The 27,516-nt window shown below is 48.3% G+C and overlaps 1 protein-coding gene across 5 annotated transcripts in view; it reads left to right on the top strand.

The window, feature by feature from the left end:
- BIRC6 (baculoviral IAP repeat containing 6) overlaps positions 1-27,516 on the top strand; it is a 3,097,233-nt gene that overhangs the window by 1,177,498 nt on the left and 1,892,219 nt on the right. For all 5 annotated transcript variants that reach the window (XR_011268132.1, XM_069607902.1, XM_069607904.1 and 2 more), the window contains one exon: positions 21,166-21,374. Coding sequence is in view for 4 of the 5 variants with exons in the window: in XM_069607902.1 (XP_069464003.1) it covers positions 21,166-21,374 (209 nt within the window). In the remaining variant the exon portion in view is untranslated. The remainder of the gene's footprint in view (positions 1-21,165; positions 21,375-27,516) is intronic.

Raw genomic sequence — 27,516 nt, forward strand, 5'->3', positions numbered from 1 at the left:
CAACAAAATAGTCAAGTGTTGGGATTAATCATGAAGCACTTCCGGGATGTAATGGCACTGCAAAATAGCTTTGTACCACGTCTCTCTATCTGTAACGACCGGCTCAGTCTAGGGATGCTGCCTCATAGGTGTTTTCAGTACTCCCTCGGAATATCGCCATCAAAAATTGCTTCCCATTTTTTAATATATGCCCAATGTGTTTGCGGCCAATCCTCGACCAGAAACGGACGAGATCAAGATCTCGTCCCCTGAGTGAGTCGTTATACATTTCTCAAACCCTGTCAATTCTCTGGAGACTGCTGTGTTAACTACTAGGTTTGACAGCCAATACCGAAGTTGTGAGTATTGCAATCTTTCTCCCTCTTTCACCCCTAAATCCTGTTTCCCTTCATGTAGCTCAGCTTCATGATCTGGCCCTTTGCCATTGACTGAATGCCCCCTGTTCCATACCTGGGGAAAACTGGTAGTTCCCAAACAAAAGGGTGAAGGGTGCCAGTTGCAACGATAAAGCCCCCCATGGAACCAACCTGTCCAAAACATCAATGCATTGAGAGAGCACACTGCTGAGCTGAACATTCATCAGCCTATCCCTCCGCCCAACCACAGCATCCCCCTCGAGTGCAGTCTGCAACAGCCTTATCCATCCGTTTCCATTGTTTGGATCTATCCCCCGACACCACAACGGTTTTGTAGGAAGTTAGTCATTCAAGAGCATTAACCAAGATAAAGCAAAGTAGATTGAAACGCTCACTTAGGAGGGCCACCCTGCTCAGCGTACCTCACCCTGGGGAAGAACACCCTGTCCCTAACGGGAGTGCCTAGCCCTAGGTGGCGCGTGGTGTATTGCCTATCTAAAAGATATAGAGGAGAGGACTGCCCCTAATCACCTATACTGGTGGCTATGTCTAGTGGTAGACATTGTGTATAAAAATGGCAAATATTGGTGTTGTTTTCCTAATGGGTATTTGCAGCGTAAGACAGAACTGTGGATTGGATTCTGTAGCTGCTTGGTCTAAATAGAGACAACCTGGGAGCCAGGTCAACTAATTGTATTCCATCCAAAGTGTATAACTTTAATTTTAAAATAGCCCTTAGGTCACTGTAGTTAAAATGCAAAAAGTACCACTGGAAAACACTGTGGGTAAAACGGCAGAAGCGCTGGGGCCTAAAAAGAGGCTCTTATAAAACCAGCTCACTCAGTGGCTGTGAGTGTGCAAAAATAATTCAAGGAGTATCTCTCTATTACTGTGGTAGATATTGCTAGTTGGTCAGGAGAGCCCTCATGACCAAAGTGGTCGACCGGTTTTGATGGCAACGGTGGATAGGGCCATCTTCAGGACCTGCTTCTCTATTTAGACCAAGCAGCTACAGAATCCAATCCACAGTTCTGTCTTACGCTGCATTATACCCATTGGGAAAACATCACCAATATTTGCTATTTTTATACACAGTGTCTACCACTAGACATAGCCACCAGTATAGGTGGTTAGGGGCAGTCCTCTCCTCTATCTCTTTTAGATGGGCGATACACCACTCGCCACCTAGGGATAGGCACCCCCCGTTAGGGGCAGGGTGTCCTTCTCCAGGGTGAGGTACGCTGAGCTGGGTGGCCCTCCTTCTAAGTCTGAGCGTTTCAATCTACTTAGCTTTATCTTGGTTAATGCTCTAGAATGACTACCTTCCTACAAAACCGTTGTTGTGTTATCACGTTGTACCCTGTTAACGGTTAATAGGACGCAAATGGTTTGTCCGTGCCCTAGTTTTTCGCTGTTTAAACACTCTATCCCCTGTCAGCCATTCCTTGATCTTCCGAAGCTGAGCAGCCTCATAATATTTCTCAAAGGCCCAACCTGCCTCTATTGCAAGGAGTGTAAGGAAGTCATGGTATCGAAGTAAGACAAACACAAGTGACCAAAGTTCAAGGGTGTTTATTGAACTTTCACAAGGGGGTGAAAAACGCCCATCTAAATCTACAGATGGGAGCAAGCTAAGACCATCAGATAATAATGCAGTCCTAGTAGAGGCTTGAAAACATAAATGGGCCTATACTAAAAAAATGTATTGCCAATCCTTACAGCTAATTTACAAATATTGTGGAGGAATGGTCATGCAATTATAAGTCGAGATGTTCGGGCTGTTGGCCTCGCTTTCCCAAGTTTTCAGCACGGGGCAAGGCGGTTCACTGGAGCCAAGCACACACTCTGGCTTCCTCGACACAAGGATACAGTTCCAATTCCAGCATCCAGGCCTTGTGTGCCCGAGTCTCTTTTCTCAAGTCACTTGACTCAGAGGGCCTGATGTACAAAACAAAAACAAAGTTATTTTCTTCTTAAAATTGTGATTCTGGTGTCTCTCCCTGGATCCAACAGAGCTGGGCTCAGATCCTGTTTCTATTAGTGGATCCCTCACTTCCTAGTTCAGATCCCTTTTATTTTAAGGTTCCAAAACCGTTCCTTCTATGGTGACTCGCGGTTCACTGCGTATCCCCTCCACCGTGCTCAGATCCCTTTTCCACTTTCAATTAGTTTCCCTCAGTCGGGCTTGTTCCAATTGCAGTTCACTTTATACTTATGAAAGACTTTTGAATGTGCACAGGGTTTAGCTTTACCCGTTGCAGGACCACTTCGATAGAAAGTTACTTTTTTACAATGCAGTTGCCATTCAGTTGGATACCTAACAGAGACCTTCGAATAAGCACCCACGTGGTGCCGGACCACTTTGTACACAGTATCCTGTTTGGCTTTTTCAAAGTACATTCACTCCTTTCTCCAGCATGGGGTCTGGCATGCTCATGAATATTCCCCGTCGTCAGGCTGGGAATCCTCGGTAAAGAAAAAACCAGTATCAGTTTCGTTTCTGATCTGTATTTCGTAGTAGTAACCAATCACTGATCTCTGCGTCATACTGACCACAGCCAATGACTGCCCTCTACCTAAGCCCCGCCTCTGGCAGCCATCTTCAGATTTTTACCGCACGTTCAAGTGTTGGGATCCTCGTGCTATTGCTCTCGAGCGTTAGTGCTATTTTTTCACGTTTTTTCTCAAAAACTTCGATTTTTCGGTCAAAAAGAGCCTCAAGCTCCACCGTTTCTTCATCCGATCAACAGGGACCCGTGTCGGATTCGTCTACGCCCCTCAAGGGTGAAGATTTCGTCGAGCCACGCTTTTGGAGGACTCCAGAAGTTTCTCAGGCCCATCTCGGACATGGCCCAGGAGAAGGGAAGCTCAACGCCCGGAAAGCTGTTCAGGGTCTGCCCTGGATGCCAGCTTCAGAATGTCTTTAAGGAGGACAAACAATCCTTTTGTCTTTACTGCCTACATGAGGACAAGACGCACGTGGAGAAGGACTGTGCGTTTTGCGGCAATATGTCGGAGCGGACCATGAAGGACCGCCACCAACGTCTCGCCAACTGGCTGGAAGGGAAGAGCCCGTCAGGCGAGAAGAAGAAATCCGAGCGGTCTTCTAAGACCTTTGAGGACGCCCCTGCGACGGGGGTCCAACACAAGGCCAAGCACCGCGAGTCCGCTGGCACCGGGAGCACCGAACGGTCGGGCTCTACGGGCGCCAGGCAGGGCGCATCCTCCCCGGCACCATCAACCACGAGCCACCGCTCTGGTTCGGGTAAGAGGAAGGCCGAGCACCCGGCGAAGCTCCTGGAGAGGCCCCGGTCGAGCTCGAAGGCCCCATCGGAGGGAGAGCGAGGCAGTGTCCCTCCCCCCAAGGAGAAGGCGGTGAGCGCACCTAAGGTGGTGAAAGCCTTAATCCATCCGGCCAAGGCCTCTATCGAGACAGTCGCGGCGGCCTTGGCTCAGCCTGTGGAGGCTACACCAGTGGTGGCGACCTCGGGGCTCAGTCTCCCTGCCACCGCGGAGGGAGTCCTCTTTTATGCCCATCGACAGGACCCCCGTGAAACCTCCGACGGAGAAGAAAAAGGGGGGGCAGGAGGTCGTCGTGGATTCGGCCTCAACCTCTGAGGAACAGCTGATCGAAGTCTTAAGCCACGGCGTTGGCGTGGAAGAAGACCAGCCCGTCGGGAGGGATCCCGACGTAGGAGACGACAATAACGTCGAGGGTGCCGACGGGGCCCCTGACCGCCCGTCGGACTCTCCTCAACCAGCGCCGCAAGACAACTCGGCGGCCATTTTGTTGGCTATACAGTCCTTATGCTCGGAGATAAGGACGAGACTGCCGTTACCACCAGCGGAGGAACCGCTCCCAACGGGGGACCCGGAGCCAGGCCCTTCTGGGAGCCCTCCCCCTAAGAGAAGGAATTATCCTCCACCTCCTTTTCAGCCATCGCGCCCTGTTCAGCCCTCCTCCCCGTCCACGACTCGTGGGGATGATACAGGGACTGACACAGCCGCGACGGGTACGGACGAGGTTTACGACTAGGATCTGCCGTCGTCACCTCCCACCCGGGCTTCCCCGACGAGATTGGATTGTTTCACTCCATGATCGCCAGGGCATCCGAGCTCTTCCAGCTCTGCCCGGAAGAGAAGAAGGAAGGTTTCCTTTATCAACGGCGCGAGGCCAAGAGGAAGACGGTCCTCTCCGTGCCTCTACTGGACGATATTTGGGATGAGGGCCTCGCCCTCCTAAAGAACCCATCCACGACGCCGGCTAGAAGGGATCGGTACGAGAAGAAGTACCGGGTCCCGTAGGCGGCCCCCTTGTGCTTCCGGGCACAGCCGACCCCGGACTCCATCGTCTCCGCGGCGGCCAGGAAGAAAGCGGGGGGGGTGCGGCCTCTACATCGACTTCCCCGCCGGACGGCGAGGGAAAGCAATTGGATACGATGGGACGCAGGGTCATCTCGTCTGCAGCGACGACGATTAAGGCAGCCAACGCCTTGGCTATCGTAGCCCGCTACGACAGGGAGCTGTGGTACAAACTGGCCCCCCTGCTGGACTTCCTACAGGACAACAAGAGGGCGGATGCCCTAGAGATCTTGCAGGAAGGAGAGGTGGCGTCGGACCACGCCATTACGATTGCGACGGACATCGCTGACGCTGGATTTCGCCAGTTGGGCAACGGCGTGTGCCTTAGGCGGCGTGGATGGGTCAAGGCTACTGACTTCCGTCAAGACGTGCAGACCAGAGTCTTGGACATGCCGTTCGATGGAAACAACCTGTTTGGGAAAACAGTGGACGATTCCCTTCAAGCCATCAAAGCAGACACGGAGACGGCCCGGGCTCTTGGGGTTCTCCAGCAACGGCGGCCGCCCTTTGGGAGCGGCAGAGGCAAACAGGGTGCCTCCAAAGGTTCCGGCGGTGGATTTTCCACCTACCGTCAAGCGGCCCGTTCGTCGTCGCAGGAAGCTTACAGGGGACGAGGCAAGTCAGGCGGACCCCGCCGTCGTCGCCAAGGAGGTCAAGGCGGCAAAGCCTCGTCGAAGCAGGACTGAACCGGCCGTGGGGTTGGGCCCCCACCAAAGCACCCCGGTGGGAGGCCGGCTGGCGAGCTTTGTCAGCGTGTGGGAGTCCATCTCCACCGACCGTGCTGGACGCCCTAGCCCAGGGTCACGCGCTCGAGTTTAAAAAAAGGTGCCCGCGCGTCCCCCCTGTGGCCAGGAAAGAACATCACGTCCCTCAACTTCTCTTGGAGGTAAAGGCGATGCTCAGGAAGGGCGCCATCAAGCTCGTCCCAAAGAGGCTTCGGGGCTCCGGCGTTTACTCAAGATACTTCCTCGTGAAGAAGACGACGGGAGGATGGCGTCCCATCCTGGACCTACGACGACTGAACAAATTCATCAAGGCACAGAAGTTCCGGATGATCACCCTCCAACACGTCTTGGGTCAGCTGGAGGAGGGCGATTTCCTGTCGTCGTTGGATTTGGAGGATGCCTACTTCCATATTCCCATCCTAAAGGGACACCGAAGGTTTCTCAGGTTCGTGGGCCAAGGGCGTCTCTATCAGTTCAGAGCCCTTCCCTTCGGACTGAGGTCGGCACCCAGGGTGGTTCACCAAGTGCCTCGCACCGGTGGCGGCGCAGCTGCGCCGAGAGGGGATCCACGTCTACCCCTACCTGGACGACGCTCATCCGAGCCAAGACGAGGGAGCTCGCCGTGGAGCACACGGCAAGGACCGTCCAACTTCTCAGGGACCTGGGATTCTCCATAAACTACGCCAAGTCCCACCTGGTGCCCGCGCAAGACACACTGTTTCTGGGAGCGAAGCTCGACAGTGTCGCTTCTGGCCTCTCCGTCGGAGGAAAGGACGAGGGCCATTCTGGGCAAGGTGCAGCGGATGCTGGTTGCGGATGCGGCCAGAGTGAGGTCCATCAAGTCCCTCCTCGGAATGATGTCTCTTGCATTTACCTCATCCCCCTGTGCAGGCTCCGGATGCGCCCATTGCAGGAGTTCCTGGACGCGCGCTGGATCCAGACGACGGGCAGCTTCGAGGAGAGGATCACACTCGACGAGAGTTTCCGACGAGCGATCCGGTGGTGGGGCACCCGCGCACATCTGACGGCAGGGCATGGACTTCCAGACCCCCGGCCACCAGGAGACAGTGACCACGGATGCCTCCCTGGAAGGGTGGGGAGCGCACACCGAAAATCTGCACGCGAGATGCCTTTGGCTCCCGACGCAGAAGTCCCTCCATATCAACGTCCTGGAGCTCCCTGCAGTGTTTTGGGCCCTCAGGTCCTTCCTTCCGTCCATCAAGGGCAAGGTGGTGAGGATCTTCACCAAAAAACACCACCACCATGTTCTACATCAGGAAACAGGGCGGATCCAGGTCCCCAGCCCTGTCCAGGGAGGCGCAGGATCTGTGGCATTGGGCCGTCGCCCAAAGGATGTTTCTGGTGCCGTTTCATCTGGCAGGGATAAAAAATACCATCGCCGACTCACTCAGCAGGGAGCTGTGCTCGTGCCACTAGTGGGAACTACGACAGGATCTAGTGGACCGCCTCTTCCGACGGTGGGGCACACCCCAGATCGATCTGTTCGCGACGGCGACGAACTCCAAGTGCCGGAGGTTCGCCAGCAGGTTTCCCCAGCCGAGGAGCATGGGCGATGCTTTCTCGTTCCCCTGGGAGGGCCTGTTTCTATACGCACTTCCCTCCATTGCCATTGATGATCCATCTCATCAACCAGCTCAGGAGGTCACGGTGCAGGATGATCCTCGTCGCACCTGCGTGGCCGAGACAGATATGGTTCCCGGACTTTCTGGACTTGTCAGCGTCCCCGTCAATCAAGCTGCCAGTGGACGCAGATCTTCTCTCCAGGGAAGGAGGCGCCATCCTTCATCACGACCTGAAGTCGGTGAACTTGCAGGCCTGGCTCCTGCAGCGTTAGAGTTTGGAGGTTACAACATACCGGCCGACTGCAGAGAGGTTCTTGCAAAGGCCAGGGCGTCCTCAACTCTTAAATGCTACGGACACAAATGGAAGAGGTTCTCTGTTTGGTGCCACGCACAGAAGATTAACCCTCTACGGATTACGGCTCCCCAAGTACTGCCGTACCTACTGACGCTGGCCAAAGCTGGACTGGCGCACGCGTCCATCAAGATTCATCTTGCTGCGATCTCCCGATACACCAGAACCACGGGGCGGACGTCCTTGTGGTCTCATCGTCTGGTGAAAGAGTTCATGAAGGGACTGTTCAGATCGTTCCCGCCGGTGAAGGCTCCGGCCCCGGCGTGGGAGCTCAACGTGGTGCTGACCAAGCTCATGGGACCTCCGTTCGAGCCTCTGCACTCGGCTCCATTGAAGTTCTTGTTGTGGAAAACAGCGTTTCTTGTGGCCATCACCTCCGCACGACGGGTGGGAGAGATCCAGGCCCTTTCCTGCAAGGCCCCGTACTTGACTTTTCACGACACGAGGGTAGTGCTCAGGACGCACCCCTCCTTCATGCCCAAGGTGCCGTCGGACTTCCACCTCAACGAACCCTTGGTGTTGCCTGTTTTCTTCCCGTCGCCTTTGTCGCCGGCTGAAAGGACTTTGCACTCGCTGGATGTGGCTAGAGCGCTGAAGTTCTACGTGGACGCACGAAGGGTTTTCGGAAGACGTCACAACTCTTTGTGAACTTTGGACCTGTCAATCAGGGGAAGGCTCTCTCGAAGGCTTCCATTTCCAGATGGCTCTCCGGCTGTATCATGTACTGTCATCGGTTGGCAAACCGACCCCTGCCTGGCCGTCCGAGAGCCCATTCCACCAGAGCGATCGCAGCTACCACGGCGTTCCTATCTGGTGTGGCCTTGCTGGACATCTGCAGGGCTGCTACGTGGAAGTCGACGCACACCTTCACGAAATTCTACTGCGTCGATCGGGATTCCAGGGAGGAGTCCAGGGTCGGCCAAGCAGTGCTGCGCAACCTGTTCGCTTAAGGTGAGCCTGGTGAGGAGGTAAGAGTTGCTTAATGTTGAGTTTGATGTGATGCTTAATGTTGAGCCTTTGCCACCTCCCGTGGTTGTGCATGTGTGTACTGCTATGTATTCTTTATTAATGAGCATGTGAATCCATGCCACACCCCATGCTGGAGAAGGAACAAGTTACTTACCTGTAACTGTTGTTCTCCAGCATGGGTCTGGCATGGATTCACATGCGAACCCTCCCGCCTACCCCTCTGCGGCTCTTCACTTGGTCATACTGCCACTTCACGTGCTACCAAATCTGAAGATGGCTGCCAGAGGCGGGGCTTAGGTAGAGGGCAGTCATTGGCTGTGGTCAGTATGACGCAGAGATCAGTGATTGTTTACTACTACGAAAGACCGATCAGAAACGAAACTGATACTGATTTTTCTTTACCGAGGATTCCCAGCCTGACGACGGGGAATATTCATGAGCATGTGAATCCATGCCAGACCCATGCTGGAGAACAACAGTTACAGGTAAGTAACTTGTTCCTTAGGTTCCATTTGTTCATGCCTTTCATTACACGCGCTTCAAACACTGCCCTTTGTGGATTTCTTCATGCAATGTTGCTGCTTGCAACCTTGGTTCATACACAAGCTGATTTAGCATTAACCAAGGAGAGTACCACAGTGGCAGTCACTCCTCTGGGCCTGGGTTATCGACAAGTGAGCGCCACGGATACCTTTGATGCACAGTATTAGGATTGTTCTGCTTTAATTCCCGGTCTTGGGCTTTTCACTTTCCAAGGCTCGTGAAAATAACAGTTTCTAGAGGTCAAGCATACTTCCCTCCTTACAACTCTCTCTGGTCTCGCCGCCTTTCTTGTGTTAAACTGCCATCTTGGAACGGCTGCTTCCTCATGTTCTTTTCCTCGCTCAGTGTTCTTTCGTGCACAACCTTTTATCTGTGTGTGGGAGTGTGATGGGAGTCAGGTGTGTGTAATCAGTAATTGCCTGACCTTGCCTGACCATGGTGTTGGGACATGTCAAGTATACAGCTCTGGTGTTAGTCTGTTGCTGCTCACAACTTTTCCGTGAGAAAGTGTTTGTGTCGGGAAAGGGGGTGGGGGTTGAGTTTCTAGGTATCCTACCTGGTTGGATGGGGAAAAGGTGTTACAGGGAAGGGCATACCCCATCTCACCCTTCGGTGTCCCACTTCCACTCCCCGAACACCCCTCATCCACGTGATCCTCCCGCACTGATCCACCCCCAGGAACTGGTTCCAATAGTGATGGCCGTGTTCTGGCCACCTGGATGACAGATCTCTGGGGACTATCGGGTGAGACACCTTCAGGTTTGTCACAGGAGCCATTAGTGTTTTAAGAGCTATGCGTGGCCTCTGAACCAGACAATCGATGTCCCCAACCTGTTCAGAGATTGGAAGAATGATTTGGGGAGTCGCACCGGGAGTGCCTGAAAATAGTAAAGGATCCTAGGGAGAATTGCCTTCTTTATTGCAGGAAACAGAGAGGCGGTTCCACCTCTGCAAGTCATCAGCAACCGCTTTTAACAGAGCTGGAAATTTGCGTTGTACTTTTAAGTGCGTGCATGAGTAACAATAACATTAAGTATCTGATGCCCCATTGGCCTAAGCAAATGAAGAGCCAAGTGGGCCATCCTCCCTCCTGCCAGGTCAAGAATCTCTGACTTGGGCATGTTTATTTTTGACCCCCGTCCCCAAAGCTCCCAAAAACCTCCAATTCCCCCTGTTAGGCTCTCAAGGAATGACTTAGGCAGTGTCAAGGCCCCTGAGATGTTGTGTGGAAATGCTATGACTTTTATGTGCCTCTCCCCCGAAATGAATCCCTTTTTAGTAGCATCCGAATCTTAATTGAGAGGTGCCAGATATAGCGCAAAAAGTAAGCAAGAGAGCGGGCAACCTTGTTTTGTCCCCTGCACGATATAGATGCGTCTAAACAACTGCCCTTTAATCTCATGGCGGGAGACCTGTAGTTTGCCTGCACCATCCGGAGGAAATTGGAGCCAAATGCCATGTGCTGAAGAGAAAGGACCACTCAACCCAGTCAAATGCTTTTTCAGCATCCAGTGAGAATAGGATGGCCAGAGTCTTTGTCTTAGTTACTTTTTCTATTAATTGACAGACACGCCGAATATTATCGAATGTTCGCCTATCTGGGATAAACCCAGACTGATACGGAGCGGTTAATGACGGAAGCAACGGAGATCAGCGATTTGCCAACATGTTAATATACAACCTGGCATCCATATTAAGGCAATTGGTCTGTAAGACCCACATTGTGTCCGGTATTTCCTAGGTTTTGGAAATATAACTAACTTTGCTTCCTCCACTGATAGAAAGATACCTTCTTCTTGTGTTATACTTGATATAAAATAAGGCTGGATAGCGATCAGGGCCCAGCGCCTAGTTGAGTGGGAGAGAATCTATATCCCTTGCCGCTTCCTCCTCCGTAATTTCCACCTCAAGTGCCTCTCGCTCCGATACCTTTGGTTTCAGCAAAGGGAGGCATGCAAGGTTCTCAATTTGCATGGGGGACACCAGAATTTCCAAAGAATAGAGTTTCATAATAATCTGCAAAGGAGTTCACTATGGCCTTGTTGTCCGTGAACAAAGAATCGCCCCCTTTATCTATTTTAAGTATTCTATGGGTAACATTCTGCTCTCGGACACCTGTGCTAATAGTCTTATCTGCTTTTTTTGCCTCGATGTAGAATCGGTTTAGCAAATGACGTGGAGGTTTCCGCTCGATGCGTGCACATTAAATCTAGTTGGGTCTGGACGACCCTGGGCGACATTAGTTGTGATTTTGAGATTTTCTTAGACACGGCTGTCATTAAGCCCTTCATTTTTAATTCCAATTCCTTTTCGATTATGCCCCATTGCTTATCCCTCCTTGCTTTAGCTACTATCAGTTCCCTCTGCACGACTCTGAGTCCCTCCTAACATCTGGTGCTTCGCTCCCCCTAAAGTACGTATCCCATCTTCTCGTCTATATTCTTAGCATTCGCTGGGTCTCGCTTTAACTCAGCAGGCAATTTCCACCCCCACAGGCCGCTTCTCCTTCCCGGTGATTCAATCGCTACCTTAATAGCGACATTATCCGACAAGGTGATCAAACCCACCTCAATACCCCCCTCTCTATCAAGGTTGCCGCGGTCCATGCCATCCTGCTCAACCGTCTCCTAGATAACCTGGGTATCACTGATCAGGCCCTGGCTTGGCTGACCTCCTTCCTCTCCGATCGACCCTCAGGTCCAACTTGGGACCTTCCTCTCCTCTTTCTCTATCTCTACCTGTGGTGTTCCCCAGGGGTCTAACCCATCTCCCTGGTTGTTCAATATCTGGCACTTCTTGCCCACCACATTGCCGCGGTCTGCCCCAACTTTCAGTCCTATGCGGATGGCACTCAACTCATTTTCAGGCTCCTTTCTGCCACCTCTTCTCCTTTTTTCATCTCTGACTGTCCGCCATCCAGGAGTGTTGTGCCGCCACTGATCTCTGCCTTAATGCCACCAAGACCGAGATTCTCCTCATCGGCACACCTGCTTCCTCCCTGTCACTCTCTGGCCAGCCTCTTTTGGCCCTCTTCCTGCTCCCACTTGTGGGACTAAAACACTTGGGGTCCTCTTCTACTCCACCCTTTCCTTCTCGGCTCATATCTGACATCTCTAAGAAGTCACACTAACAGCTGCACCTCCTCAGAGGTATTCTTCCTTTCCTCTCCTTCCCCCAGACGCTCACTCTCTCCAGAGCTCTGGTTCTCTCTAGGCTGGACTACTGCAACAGCCTCTTTATAAATCTGCCTGCCTCTACTCTCCGCCCTCTTCAACTCATCCAAAACAGGATTGCGAGACTTGTCCTTGGCCTCAAGCCCAAGGATTGTATCTCTCCAGGACTGAAATCTCTGCACTGGCTCCCAGTGGCGGCGATGATTAAGTTCAAAACCCTCTGCATTGTCCACAAGGCCATCTGGGGCCTGGGTCCTCAATACCTTCAACTCTCTTCCTAAATATCTTCCTTCTCAAGCTCTTTGCTCATCCGTCTCCAACTCCCTCAGGGTTAGTCGCTTCTCCAACCAGCCGTTGGTGGTAGACCATTCTTCTGCTGGGGCCTCCTTGTGGAACAGCTTCTCTGCCTCACTGAAACTTGGAGAACCATCTCCAGTTTCGGAAGCACCTCAAGACCTTCCTCTTTGCTTCTGCTTTCTCTCCTCCTCTCCCTTGCATATCTCCTGGCTGAATCTGAAACTGCACTGGTTACCTGGCTACCCTCTGATCTCAGGCCCAGGTCCCCTCCCTGCCAGTTGCACAACTGCACTGCCCCCCCTGGCAACTTTTGCATTCAGACTGTTCCTGTATCCCTACAGTCCCTACTAGCACTTGACACCTGATGTCTGCACTTTTATTTTTTTATTATTTCTTGTCTTTATTTATATAACTGTTATCCTTTGTACTGCACTGCCCCATTCTCTTCCCCCCCTGCACTTTTCCCCTTCCCCTTCACTTGCGCAATCTCAATGTCACCTGGCCTAGTAGGATCGCTGATCGCTATCTCAGTCTTCCCTCTGTTTCCCCTCCATTGCCTCGTCGCACCTTGAAACACTTGGGTATAGGCGCGTTATAAATGCCATATCATATTTAATCTATTCTTGACATGGCCTTTTGAACGTATGCAAAATATGTATATCCACTTTCGCTGCCCGTGAGGGTTCTCCATGTGTCCCTCAGGGTCATCAACTCAAATTTCTGTTACTGCTTGGTCGGCTGACCTAGCGCCCTTGCGTCCCAGAGGTCCTGTCTTCTGGAGGGACCGAGGTTAAATTGAAATCCCCTGCCAACACAACCCCCCCACTCCCGCACCCCCACCAAAACTTTATAAATGAGTCAATAGTTGTCATAGGAAGCCATCCTGCACTGTATTTGGCGCATAAGCCGGACACCAGAGTATAATGGGATTTATCTGTGAGCTATTGCCATCATGTACAGTCCCTCAGGGTCGACATACGATTTCCTGCTTTGGACGTAATGTGTTCTTGAACACTATAAGGATCCCTCCCCTTTTCCTCAGTGTTTTGTCCTGGGAATATGATTTCAGCTCAATCCGATATTTATCTTTCTACTGTGGGTTTCCTGCAACAAGAACATCACGTCAATACCCTCCCTCTTCAAATATGCCTCCATCTTCTTCTTTTTCATCGGGGAATTCATCCCCCCTTACATTGTAAGTATACACTTGAATGCCAGGTGCTAATATCATGCACCAACTGTTCCAGCCCACAGATGTATGGTGAACAAACAAGCCCAAAATACTCTGAAAGCCAACCCCCCCCCAAACAAAATCAGCCAGCTCTCCCCTACGCCTCAAACATGGCGTGAGTATGCCAGCTTGTGGCCTGATCCCCCTTCCAGACCTCTTCTCCCAAACCTTGGTACCTGTAGGATGCGCTCTCCCCGGAAAGCTCACCTGTTGATTAGTTTTGGTGAGCACTCCGTCCTGCTGCTTCTGGCAGGGGCGCTTGTATGATCTGGACAGAGTTCCTTGAATGGTCCCTTGCACGGGGTAATCCCGTCCTGCTGTGACTAAGCCACTATACTTCAGGTAAGTGTTCCTGTTTGCCTTTCTTACCTCGTCTATTTTTGTTGTATTGTAAAATTCGTTTTTCTTGTATTGCTGTCCGTTCCATTTTTGCTCTTCTGCTTTCTTCCCTTGCAGGTGATGTTGCCGGCATGGCAGAAGCTGCAGACCTCGAGGTGGCAGCCAGAGTGAATGAGGAACTAAGCTGCAGCGGTACAGTAGCGGGTATTTTGTTAACTACGGGGCGCGCGGGGTTCAAATGCGACACAGCCCTAGGACGGATGTTCTAACCTTGTCCTTCTTCACAGGGTCCGAGTTTGTGGATACGGAGTGCAGTGATGCGGAGTCGGGTTCAAGATCACTGGATGTCAGGAGATGAGTCTGCAGATGAAGCACTGGTTTCCTGGAGGTGAGTATGCAGGAGAACGCCTGGTTTCAAAGGTAAGTAAACTGGTCCAAGCTGCGGTGAGCGTCACTTTGCCCGCGAGTGTACAATAATGCGAAGCACTGGCCTTAAGGATGGAGAAGTTTCTATAGCTGAGCTTCTGAAGCCACGGCAACCAGGTTCAGACTGCCTGCCACACCCGATGAGTCAGCACATGAGGATGTTCTCTGGAATAAAGGCTTTCAGCGCCTGGAAAATTCTTGTAAAATAAAAGCACTCCTGCACTGAAAGTGTTCCTTCTCACATCTCTGAGAGCCTGGCACCAAAGGTGCCAGGACTGAGTCCAGCCAGGGCCCCTGTGTTTGTGTCCCAAAGGGACATAAGTGAGTCAAGTGACCCATTGCCCCCATCACTAGATGGTGTGGTTTTTGTATTCTGGGGCCTGTGGCCATGAGTTATCTGACCCCCGATTTCCAGCTCCACTGCGAGCGCACACTGTCCTGTTGGGAGGACAACTCGGGGCCTGCTCCAGTTCCTGCACTACCTGCTTTTTGATGCTGACAGGTGTGCTGAATACTGCAGAGTCCCCACTAAGACCGTACCTAAGGTCTTCTCCCAGGTGGCCAGGGAAGGGCAGACTGTTTCTGATCTTGACCTTGGGGGTGGTGTTCTGTAGGAGGATCACCTGGAAGGAGAAAGGGCCCAGGGGACTACAAGCAATCTGTTGGGTGAGAGGCAGTATTTGTCTTCCTCTAGGGAAGACATCTCCTCAATGCCAAAGTACGTAATGGCTTGTTGTCGGAACAATATTTATGATGTCCCCCAAGTTGAACATCTTAGTCTGGGTGCAAACATTCATAAACCCTTAGGCATTGGGACAAATGGAAATCCTTCTAAAACTTGGATTTAGAAGCTATTCTAACTCCCAAAGGTACAATGAAAAGGAGTCTGTGAATAATAACACCTTAAACTCTAAAAGCTTTTTGTCTTTAAAAGCAAGCCTTGTGGTTGATCTTCTAATATTCCTATAGGGAATATTAGTGGGGATGGAAATTAGCTCAAGATCAAAAATCAAGCTATAAGAACACATTTTTGCATTATGGATTTCAAGTCCCTTATTTTTGGGATGTAGATGAGGGCTGAAGAGAAACAAAACTGCAAAGTGCAGCTTGTTAATGGGAATGACCCTCCCCTGAGGGAGACTGGGAGTCTTAAAGGCCCCCTCCGGTGCAGGCTATTAGTCGGAGCAGAGCAGCAGTCGTAGGTGGAGTTGGCCACTCTCCACGTTGCAGCAGAAGTAGATACTGGAGAAGGAGGACACCGGGACCACTGTTGAGCAGTGAGAAGTAGTCTGTCCTGATAGGGTCTTTGCCTCCAGAAGTCTTAATTGCAGAGGCTGCGCTGCAAGAAGTGAAAGTTTGGAAAGCTTTCCATTCCCCAATGCTATCTATCCCTGGTGATAGGCGAGCACTGGAGAGCCACTTGAGAAAAGGAAGCTCTGTCTGAAAGTGGCGTGGGTGGCGGCAGACTATAACTAGCAGATTGTCAGATTGCGAGGAGCCGTTGAAACTAAGGACCTGTGAGCAGCGAGGAAAATGAACGCGCAGAAGCCTTACCCGTGCTTTGAACAAGTGATTGTAACACTGGACTGCTCCGTGACTGCTCGTGTGCTTGATGCCAGTGTTTTCGTATTGGAAAGCAATCGCTTAGGTGGGAACATAAGACAGAAGGCAATTTTGAATACCAAACTGGGGCAGGACCATGACCCAAGCCAAAAGAAAGTAAAGGCAGGGCAATTTAAAACCAGCAAACCTTGCCAAAGTCAGAAGGAGACAAGTGAAAGTGTTAGGCAGAATCACATGCAGTACCCTTTGGGAACACTACATGCAATTAAGACTACAAGTGTCAGTACAATTTCACCTTTGGTACAAGCCTTTATTACACAGTTATGTGGTAGCAGTGGCTGAGCGGCCAGACTTATCTCAAGAGTTGAGTGAGCAGTAGAACAAGTTACACATAGGGCCAACAAATACACTGATTCAAACACACACTTTACTCAAGGTTTCTTGGTAAAAGAATATACATTTATTTACACAGTCAGTTTGAAAACATTACACTAGCAAGAGCAGCTCAATATCATACACTAATATACTACAAATACACAGCCAATAAGTTACTGAACAAATTCAACTCCCCTGAAGTGGGAGCAAAATGGCACTTCAGATACTTTAAAAAGGGGAAAAAACAAGGTTATAAGAATAGACAGCCCAAATACTTTCATAGGCAGAGCAAAGGGTTTCAGTAAACTACAACCAGCAATTCAGTTTATAAACCTGGGCCAAAGTCAATGGTTCAGAGTATTTCTATAGGATAGCACAGTTCTGGTAGTAAACGGTTGAGTCTTTGCCACGGAGTTTAGAAGAATTTGACTAAGCGAAAAGTTTGACCAATGTTTAGGAAAGGACAAGCCTTCAAAGTCTGAAAACTTTCACAAACTATCTCCGTGGCCGAAAAGATTTCCGGACCGCGTTTGCACAGTACCTTTTAAAATGTAGCTGAGGCAGTTGTTCCTGGCAGTTCGAGCAGAGCCCGCTGTTCCTGAGCTTCATTCGTGGGGACAAGGATGTCGGGAGGTTCCTGCACTGCTCAGGGATGAGGCCATAAGCTTGGCACAATGTCGGTTTAAGGTGTGAGTGTCTTAAAGACCACAAACTGGTAAGCTTCCCACTGGCTATCCGGTTTTCCACAGCACTCTGCAGAAAATTCGACCAGGAGGGGATGGTGTCCAGGCAGTTTAGGAGTTGGTGGTTCCCACAAAACTCAAGGGAAGAAGTTAACCTTGAAGGGCTCCTCTGTCGATGAAGTTTCAGGCAATTCGGACCTGCAGCAGGGCTTCAACGGTCATCGGAGTTGCAGCAGTCCTCTTCCTTCAGCTCGTCTTCAGTTCTTTCGTTCCAGTAGTCGACTCTGCTTTCCAGGTCCCAGAGACCTGCTTTTAAACAGTTTTCCCCCATTCATTCCAGCCTGGCTGTCACTCACACAGCAGGGTGGCTGTCCTTGCCGGACAGCCAGCCAGCCAATCACACCAGAGTGCATTCAAGTCTCCTAGGAGACTAGGCACAGGGAATTTCGGGCACCTCCTGTCCATCCCAGACACTCAGGCGCCAGAGGAGGGCTTCAGCACTGAAGCCCACCAAAGGGCAACAAACAATTGGACCAAACCCAGTTTTGCGCGCAGAGGCAATCGCAAGTAGGACCTTTCCTAAAAGAAATGGCGAAAAAGTCGAACAGTCTGTTTTTACAGATGGGTCTTGAGCACCATATTGAAAAACATGACTGACCCGATTTTTAGCTACCGTTGTTCGCACTCGGGAAAAATCATGGTAGTTTCATCTAAACCACTGCCACCAGTCATTTAAAGTAGGAAAGGGTAACATTTGACTGTTACATTAGTGTTTTAACTCAGGGCAAGCTAGGCAACCAACCCCTCCAGCACTCTATAGTAAGATAGTGTGTGCTGGGTCTGTACATTTAAAGAGACTAGTAAAGTCAATTTAACTTTACATGCTCTGGGAGACAGTAGTCAGTCCCAGAGAAGGTATTTAAACCTTGGGCAGCCTGAAAGACATCCCTGTGCCACTGCACTGAAGGTGCTGTGTGACACACATAAAAAGATGACTCTGGAGTTGTTTTAAAACTCCATAACCAAAGAACACAAAAGTAAAACATATTGAAAATGAAAAGTTCAAAGCCCCAAAATATAGCAAAAGAGCTGGAGGGCTCTAGGGTAGAGGGAATTTAGCACTTGTGTGAGAAATCTCCCTAACAAAGTCCTAAACGTTGTAAAATGATTTGCCCATATGTGAAATCCATGGTATAAATCCATATTGCCAAAGTCCAGGAAGAAGCATAATAAAACCATGTCATTGTCAGTGTTTGGTTAATAAGGACGTGGGGAAACAAATGTGGCAAGAAGGCTGCCATTTTGGTAAAGGTTGTTTAGAAGTAGGGAAGCATAAGAGTTTTTGGAAATCACAAAAAGGCACTAAAGAGCACCAATGTTACTTTTTCCTTCCTAGAATAATTGCTTGAAGCTTAATGTTGTAATGTAAGAAGCACTAAACAGTTGTTGTAAGCTGATCTTGACCACAGAGGCACTTCTTGTTTGTTAAATATTAATCGTGCAGGGGAGTATACCTGATCAGCAATCTTTGAACTAGTAGGCATGGTGTGGGAGTGAATCAGGTGGATGTTGATGACGTGCTGTAGAGTGATGTCAACAAATCATCCTGACAGACTTTCATTGCTGAAGCAAGAACTGTATGAAACTGCTGCAGAAGTGTTTTTTTACCAATGTAACCAATATGTTGTTGCAGAAGTATCCTGACAGACAATTTATGTAAATACTGATGCACTAAATAAATATTCTTGGTTTATGTAAAGATTGTTTATCTTAATATTAAAAGTGAAAGAGAATGATCTTTTGTTGAACAGTTTTGAAGTTTTGGAAACGTGTCAAATTGGAGTCGCAAGGAACTGTGTTGGAACTTTTGGTTCTAAATAGGATTTAATTATTTCTTTTGTAACTGTGGAACAGAATCCTGTTTGATTCTGGGGAAGCGGAATTCCCCCAGATTAAAGGAGTAACTGTTATTATATTGTGAATTTGACCGTTCTATTTTTGTTGCCTTTGCACTGCCATTCATTACCAAGTTGCGTTACGGTATGCATGTGTGCGGGACAGAGACCTTTTGTCAGTGCTTCCTTTAGTTGATTTTAGGTAGGGAAATCCTCGTCCTGCTAGTGATAGTGCGGCGTCTATCCAATCTTTTTTGTTAATAAAATGACATCTTTTGAAAAATCTTCACAAAGTTGTCTGCCTCACGTTTCAGACCTCTTACACATGTGTTCCCGGCCCCACTGCTGCAGAAGGGCTCACGGACCAGAGCAGGGCGCGCACCTCACTTCCGCCCTGGCACTGTCCAGGCAGATCCTGCACCACGTTTTTGTTATTGGAGTTGCGCTCAATAACTTATTTCTTCCTGGTGGGCACCTGAAGTTGAGAAGTAGGAGCTCCTTTCAATGTGCAACCTTTTTGATTGTAGTTCCTGGAGTCCGCGTGGAGTGTTAGGGAAAGCAATATGCAGTTTTTAATGACCGCATGTACTACAGCAGGTTTACATGTTGCTGCGTTATTGTAAAAGCTTAACCTGCATTTGTGCTTCTCGGACTCTGGACACTCACCAGCTCCCGGCCATGAGTAAAGACCTCCCGGGTCCTTATAATGTGTGCCTGCTGTTTCCGACTCAGCCAAGGCCTTTCTGGTCGACACCAGTTTCATGCAAGTTTTTGACAGCTGTAGAACAATAAGGCTGAGACGGTCACTTGTATGTGCATTTTATGGAACTCTCCCAATCACTGGATTATGTCATTTGCAATAACTGTAGTCCAAGAGTGCTCATCAGAACAATTCTAACACCCCTTTGCATGTTTTTATCTTTATCCAGACATACCCACACAATGTAGTTGAGATGGCAAACATGCAGCCAAAATCAGAATCACTTACTAACACATACTTCGTTAGGCTGGGCTGCCTGCTTCCCAGCTATAGTTGTACTTCACTTCTTTCTGAGTATCACCTACACTGAGCAAAGTTCTCCCAAACTTGTGGGAGATGTATTTCAAGACCAATTTATGCAGACACCATGGTTTTATTGACCTTACTCCTACAAGTTCACAACTAAGATTCAGTAGTGGCACGAGTATTTCATTGACAATAGCTTGAAATTGGACTCATCGAAGACCAAGTGGTACACTTTAGGAGGGGTACTGTTGATCAGTTGATGGTTTTACTGTTTCAAAATCCCCTTACGTTTATTTAGGTCTATTGCTGCTTGTTAAGGCTCTTGGGCAAAACATATGCATTACTAATTGAGCCAAATGATGAAGGACTTGATATTTGTGTGGGTTTGGGGCCTTTCCTGTTCAGTGTCTTGGTGTCTGTTATTATAAAGTAGCTATTGTGAAGTTACGGGTTTGCAAAATAGATTTGTTTGCTAATTGCAAAGTCCTTCCTTCATCCACTCCACCCCCTTTATCCCTTCGTGAGTATTACTTTGAGTAGTATACAGTACATTAAATATGTTCCTGTGCCCAGCTCCATAAATACAATTTTGAAGAAGGTAAACAGTCGTGTAAATCCTGTTTGCAAAATCTGCACAATTTGACATGCATACATTGCCTTTGATGGATAAAAATCAGTGATACCAATTTGTAGGGACCACTTGTTAACTCGTAATATTAGCAACAAACATTTTCTTCTAACGTCGGCAGAGCTCATTAATGGATAAAGCCAAATGACTGGATAATAAGATTGAGGTGAGGCCGTACAGAAATGTTTGCTGCTGTGCTACTCATTGGTTTCTAAACCCCTAGATGCCCTTACCCATGTTCAAGTCCCATGTTCTAATAAGCCGTTTAACAACCTTTCTGAATATCCTGCCTTTAAATGATCACAGCCAAACTTTAACTAGTAATGGGTTGAAGTCTCTGGAGTGTGACCAACACAATGAGGGGTTCTCATTCCTTGAGCACTTCGTTATGGAAACCTTCAAGAAATGTATTTCCTTTCTATTTTATAGAACTGAGGCATAATGTGTATATGTTTTTATAACTGTATTTCGTAAAAGATGACACATTTGAATTGCACATGTCTGCTCTTAAAGAAGCTTTGAGTTAAGTATTTAACTTTTTTGGATGCTATGAGAACTGAATTTTTGGAATTTGCAAGGAGAAATAACAAAGTTTTATTTGTTTTTATTTTACTCATAGTTTTACAAAGTTAGCCTGTTTTTTCTTTTTTGTTTTTCAGATAACAGTGATTGGTCGATATGGCAGCACAAATGCAAGAGCCAAGATACCACTTGGATTTTACTATGGCCATACATACATCTTACCTTGGGAGAGTGAAGTGAAGTTAATGCATGATCCTTTGAAAGGAGAAGGTGAAGCTGCTACTCAGCCAGATATTGACCAACACTTGACAATGATGATGGCCTTGCAGGAAGACATACAGTGCAGGTCAGCTTTCAGTTTATCAGAAAATTCTCGGCTCCCTATAACGTAGTTTAAGAAGCCATGGAGGGGCAACAACACTAATGAAAAAGTAAAGTTTGTCACTTAACTGTATTTGTATTGGTTTATTCATTGTTAGATATTTTTCCCTTTTGCAACTTTCTTTCTTACTTCAATGGATCTCTCAGCACACATGCTGACTAAGTTGACCCTAACCTGTTTTTTTAGTGAGGTCATTTTTAACCTCACTCGTTCAATTTTGGGGCACTAGTTAGTCCTTAGGGTTTATAGTGCAAGGCTACATTGGCCCCTATTTAACTAGGTCAGTAATGTAGCTTTGCTGCCTCCCATCAGGGGAGTAGTGCAAGGAAACCATGTTCCCCATTAGTTTAGCTTTATGGGCCATTATTCTATATGGAGTTGATGTCAATCAGGCTGCCAACAGTGGTACCATTATCTTACTCCTTCTGGTAGTAGTCTTTGTGCAAGGAACGGGCTTGGGCTGGGTTAGGGTCTGAAGGCTGACCTAATGAATATCGCAAACCCTTTGTGAGGATGTAACTCAACCTGAGCTGGCTGTTTATGATTGGGCAGATACCCAGAGTTTGAATGTTGCTGGTTCCCTGATTGGTGGGATTGGGTATCTCACTGGTATTGTTTTGGACCCATTTGGTCTTTGAAATTTGGCAGTCACAGGCTACTGGGAAACTTTTGATCTTTTAACCACTTGGTGCCTCCTTGATATTCAATGTGGGATGAAGCACCTGCATTCCCAAGCCACAAATGCACTGTGAGAGTTAGAAGAGTGACGTGAGCTTGAGTGCCTGCCTGTTGTACATAACACAGTAGATTGAGGATGAGGGTTCCAGCCTGGTGAACCCTCTCAATCAATTGGGCACCTCCATTGTTTTTGGTTACAGTATACACTGAACTCTGACTGTGTTTTGTGTGAACATATTAACCCCTTAAGTGCTAAGGACGAGTTTACTAGTCCTTTTTCCATAGACTTGATTAAAGCTCAGCAGTTAATGTATTTCTATTTCTTTTTTGTGATACTATGTAGTGTATTCTTTACATCATACAGTCCTCCTTGTCAGTGTTACTGTAAGACTGCAATTTGGGGACATTTACCTAAAATTAAAAAAATGTCTTAGCATATGGTGGTTGAGCCCACAAAACCATTACATTTCCCCAGAGGTTGCTTTCCGAGGCCGTGTCTTGTATTGTTGCATTTTTTCTCAGCCGATATTACAAAAGTCTAGCATAACTAGTGTACAGTACATACACACGCAAGATGGAGGGATCCATGCAACTGTTAGTGTACTTGCTTGTTTAAAAGTCCTGCTGCCAGTGGAAGGCAGGTACTGGATAGTCAGGGTTCTGCATTCTGTGTCTTGGGGCAACTGCAGCAGACTGTCTGCTGCTCCCTCCTCCAATCGGGTATCTTGAACTAAATTTCCCAGAATGCATAGAGCATATTTTGTGCTTCTCAATGAACCCTTCATCCCTCCTCCCCCACAACACCACAATTTTCATCTTAAGATTAGTGTTTGTATAGTTTACACCAAAGGGTTGTGCAAAAACAACCTTCAAATATGGCAAGCTTAGTCAAAAGGACCACAGCAAGATATCTTGTCCTTTTAACTGAGTAATTGCAATGATAAGTAACGCAGGTCCCATCAATGCTGAAGGCACATGAACACAGGCACCAACAGTATTTTATAGTTCCTTCCAGGAACATGCACTCCTCCAACACATGCTTACCAAGCCAGTAGTTTGAATTAATTCACTCAGCTCCACTGCAGGGTCATGGCTGGCTCTGGCTGACAGGTGCAGAACTCTGACTGAATGCAAGGTTGTGGACCACCAAGAAGTGTCCTCAGCCTCAGGAACATGGGAGACACACATTGCTCTGTTAAAGCAACTGATTTCAAATGCATACTCTAGTCCAACCTATCGTACACATGCAGAGGCTCAAAAGTAACATGACCCACAGGTAGGTTATATGGCTATATACGAGAGAATGTGGTCACCATAGGTGTAGGAGTTTGGCAAAGGCAGGAGAGGGAGGATGTTTGAGCAGAGATTGGTTGAGGAAAGTAGGCCCAGAGGAGCTGATGGTGAAAGGAGGAACAAGAAGTGGAGGTGAGAGTAAGATCAGAGGAGGCGATGGTTAAAGGAGGTGCAGAGGTGGTGGATGGAAAGAAGCCAAATCTTAGGTGAAGAGCGAAATGGAGGTAGGTGTTTGGACAGAGGGAGACGTGTACCCTGCTCAACTGAGTGTTTGCGATTCGGGGGAGCGGGGTAAAGTACAAGCACATGGTGAAGTTTTAAGGAGGTTCGTCAAAACCCAGGGACACAATAGATGAGTGGCCGAGTCCCTGCTAAGAGAGTTAATGCCCTGCCGGCAAAACTATTATGCCTCAGACCTTGAGGGGCTATTTGGCAAGACCCACAGAGACATCCTTTGATAAGTTAACTCCAATCCAGCCTGCCACCTGGTGGTCAGACAAACTCATGTACCTGTCGGTCAGTCGGACCTACCTCCTGGGGTCTCTCCCTGTGTGGTAACAGATCCCTGGAACAAGGTGCCTCGAGAGCTCCCAGAAGAATCGTGAAGAGGATGCAAGACCCAATTATTTCAGCAACATCTGACCTCTGCATCCACCAAAGTGAAGAACACCCTAAAGACACTGGTTGGTGGGATAGGTCTGGGTAATTAAAGAGTTTTCTTCTGTTGCACAAAGGAAAGCCTTGTTTTATTTGATCCCCCAAAGACTTATTCCTAGCAGAAGGAGAAAACCCCATTAGTATGCTGTTAAGTTTGAGTCGAGGGTGAGGAATCTTGGGTTGGAATGGAAGAGCAGGAGACAGAGGAAGAATTAGCGTATCAGAATTGTTTATTCATGTTGGTTTTCTCTTGGCCCTGACAAAACCTTGCCATTGTTGAAATTCTCTTAATTAAATGTCACGCATCGCTCCAAGAATCCAACAACCGCATATGAAGTTTCAAGGGTTTTAGTAAATATTTTAAACTGGTGTTTCGGAAACCTCTTTGTTGGCAGCTATAAGACAGTCCATATGTTTTCCCTCAACATCCCTATGTGCTTCTTCCACCCTAGCCCCATGTGTCTCTAGTTCACTGTAAGATATCCCGAGGTTATAGTTCTCAATCGGGGACCCCTACTGTCTTTGCTAAGGCTTCTTTTTAAGGGGAGCTCTTAATGCCGGCCTTGTCTAACAAATCCTGCTATGGAACTTCTTAGTGGTGTCTGGTTTTGATGTTCAATTCGCCACTCGCCTTGGTCTCCTCGCTATCCCCTTTTCTATCGCTGCCTCCTCCCCCTGAATCTTACTGAACCTCCTCTCTCTCTATCCCAATCTCTCCCAATCTCTGTTCACTCTTCCCACATTCTACAGTTCTCTTCCTCTGTGTTCTGATTTCACTGCACTCCCTAGTCCTCTGTCAAGATCAGGGCCGAAGGGACATGCGGCCCGGAACGTGGCGGTTGCCATGGCCCCAAAGGACGCTTACCGGGGCACCTGGAACATCAGTATGGAGAGCGCATTCGCACAAGGTTTGTTGCAGCGCTTCTCAACATCCATATTTTGTGAGTAGTTGTTTTTTCTTGCTCTCGCTTGTTGATCTTGTGCTTTGACCCTGTATTAATGCATGGATTTACCCCTTTGTTTTCTGCCTAGTTTTTATCTGGAATTTTGAACATGCACATGTATTGAACCGATCTGGAATTTCCTGTCAATACTATATGTTTGGGTTCTTCCAGATGTGGACTCCTGCATTCCTTCCTCACCTGCCTACCAACGTACAATCTGCGGCTATTTGTTTTGCCTTCCCCAAATTACTGGCCGTTTCCATGTTTTCTGGGCTGGCTGTCTTCACTGTGGACTCTTCTCTTCTCCATAGCTGTGTGCTTGTTCAGTTGGAGATTTTCCTTTGAACCTTCTTCTTTTGTTACGCCCTCGTGCCATTCGGTTCAGGCCCTTGTGGACCCTTGGACCTTTCCCATTCCGTTCCAGGCAAATGTCGGGGGGAGCACCTCTGGTCTAGACTATCCTTTTCTGCTCAAACACCTCTCACGATAGGTCTCCTGCTCTCGTGTAAAGTGTTGGAGCCATGGAAAAGAGCCTGGCGGTATTCCTTCCACCGCCATTTTATTTGAGCCCTCGATTTCTTCAGTATTTAAGACCACAGGAACAGTGCTCTCGGGAGGAAAGGCTTGTTGGTCACAGTTAATCGGACACACTCCTCCGTTCCCTGATCTAACCACACACTGTACTCCGTCCACTACTTTACACCTACTCTGCAATCTCCTCCCGTCAGCGATTTACTGGTATCGCCACACTACTACCCTCCTGACACACTCACTTCGCTGCACACATCTACTCACTCTAACCCTCTACTCTCCTTCCATAGACTCACTCTAATCCACACACTACACTATCCCAATTGATACCACTTCCTCTCTCACATACAATACCTCTCCTGCATTCTCAAATACTGTCAGGTCTCTCCACCACCGCCTGCTCTTTTGGTCCTCTGTCTCTGTTCACAAACTCACCCGAACACCTTTTAACTTGGTCTGGCTATTCATTATTTATTTCTTTTAATTCCAGTCCTCCCATTCTGCTCCTCCTACTTCCCATTGGCTTTCCTGTGGCCCCAATCGCTTTCTGGATTTCCCCCTTGGGGTTTTGACTGGGTCAGCTAAGTTAAGATTTGCTTGGCCCCACACTCTTTCTGCTCTCCGGCAGTGTCAGAAGTGATGTTGATGCAAACTGTTCTTTCTTGTTGTGACCTAGTCCACTGTTAAGGTTTCCTGACGCTGTGCAGGGTCCATCTGTTGGTGTGGGGTTGCATTTTGTTCATCACAGGAGTTGGATATTCTGCATGCCGAACTTGTAATAGCCAGTTAGTTTCTACGGCCTGGCATTTCACAGTTGTTGTCTGGGTGTTTCTGGGAGATGTGGTTGTGGCATACAAACGCAAACCTGGCACAGAACCGAGACTGGGCATTGTGAAGGGGGCTGTGGCACAAATGCTGTCATACATGTTAAGACATTGTGGAGAGTTGGGGACCGGGGTCCCTCTCCACTCCTTTCCACCAACTCTGGCATAGTTCAGGCTCTGGCAGTTCCCTGTGATGCAGTTTACCCCAGATGGGGAGGGGTCCCTGCCCTCCCCCCCCCCCGGCAGGATTTGGTCCCTGATGCACATATTATAATTGCAAAATGCTTACTTATGACTGTGCTTATACCATGAGTGCCTTGTGATGGTCCATATAAAAATGAAGGCAGTCGTTCGGAAGTTCCCAGTTATAGAACGGTCAAAATGTACCAACTTGAGATGGGAGTTGCAGAGTAGGCGTCGTTTGATTGGAGCTCTAGACCTAAACTAATGTCCGATTTTTCACTAGTCACAGTGTTAGGTGTAGGCGCTGTGACCTGCAGACCTGAGCTGCTTGTTAAAATGACGGGACCTGTGATGCAGACTAGGTCAGAGGACTGTCATGTGGCTAATGGGAAATGCCACTAGACAGTTTTGATGGAAAGGTGATATCTTTTATTAAGGTTCTTTTATACATTTTTGAGCTTGGTGAATCACTGAAGGGTATCTTCTACCGCTCGTAGAAACATTGACTATACAGTTTTCTGTGCTATGTCCCCCCACTCCTTGTCACTTGAAGGGCTTTTCTTATTAAGCCACCTCACCCTTGATATCTTTTACGATCCATCAAATCTGTGGTCCGGATGTTGCGGTCACTGGCGGTTTTCCTTTTCCTTTGAGTGCATGGGATAAGTCTGTATTAAACACTCATAGCGTACCCTAGGATGTCTTATACCTCCTCCTGCGGAATAGGTAAAGCTCATTTTCTTTTATCAAATGCATTTCATTTTGAAGATAAATAATATTTCTCATACTGATTCGTATCTCCCAAATCCATTTTGAAACAATGCTTCAGTGATTTAATGTGATTTAATGTTAGTTAGAGGTCCATTGAAGCTTGCTTTTTGCTTCCTCTGGTTGCCTTGTTTAGAGGGCTATTCATTTTATGACTTATAAATCATGCCAGCTTAAAGTAGGAATTGTTCAGTTGACAAGTCCTGCTGGTTTTCAAATTCTGAAAAG

The sequence above is a fragment of the Ambystoma mexicanum genome, chromosome 4q (genome assembly GCF_040938575.1).
Source record: "Ambystoma mexicanum isolate Mex_15411 chromosome 4q, UKY_AmexF1_1, whole genome shotgun sequence".
Lineage (NCBI taxonomy): Eukaryota > Metazoa > Chordata > Amphibia > Caudata > Ambystomatidae > Ambystoma > Ambystoma mexicanum.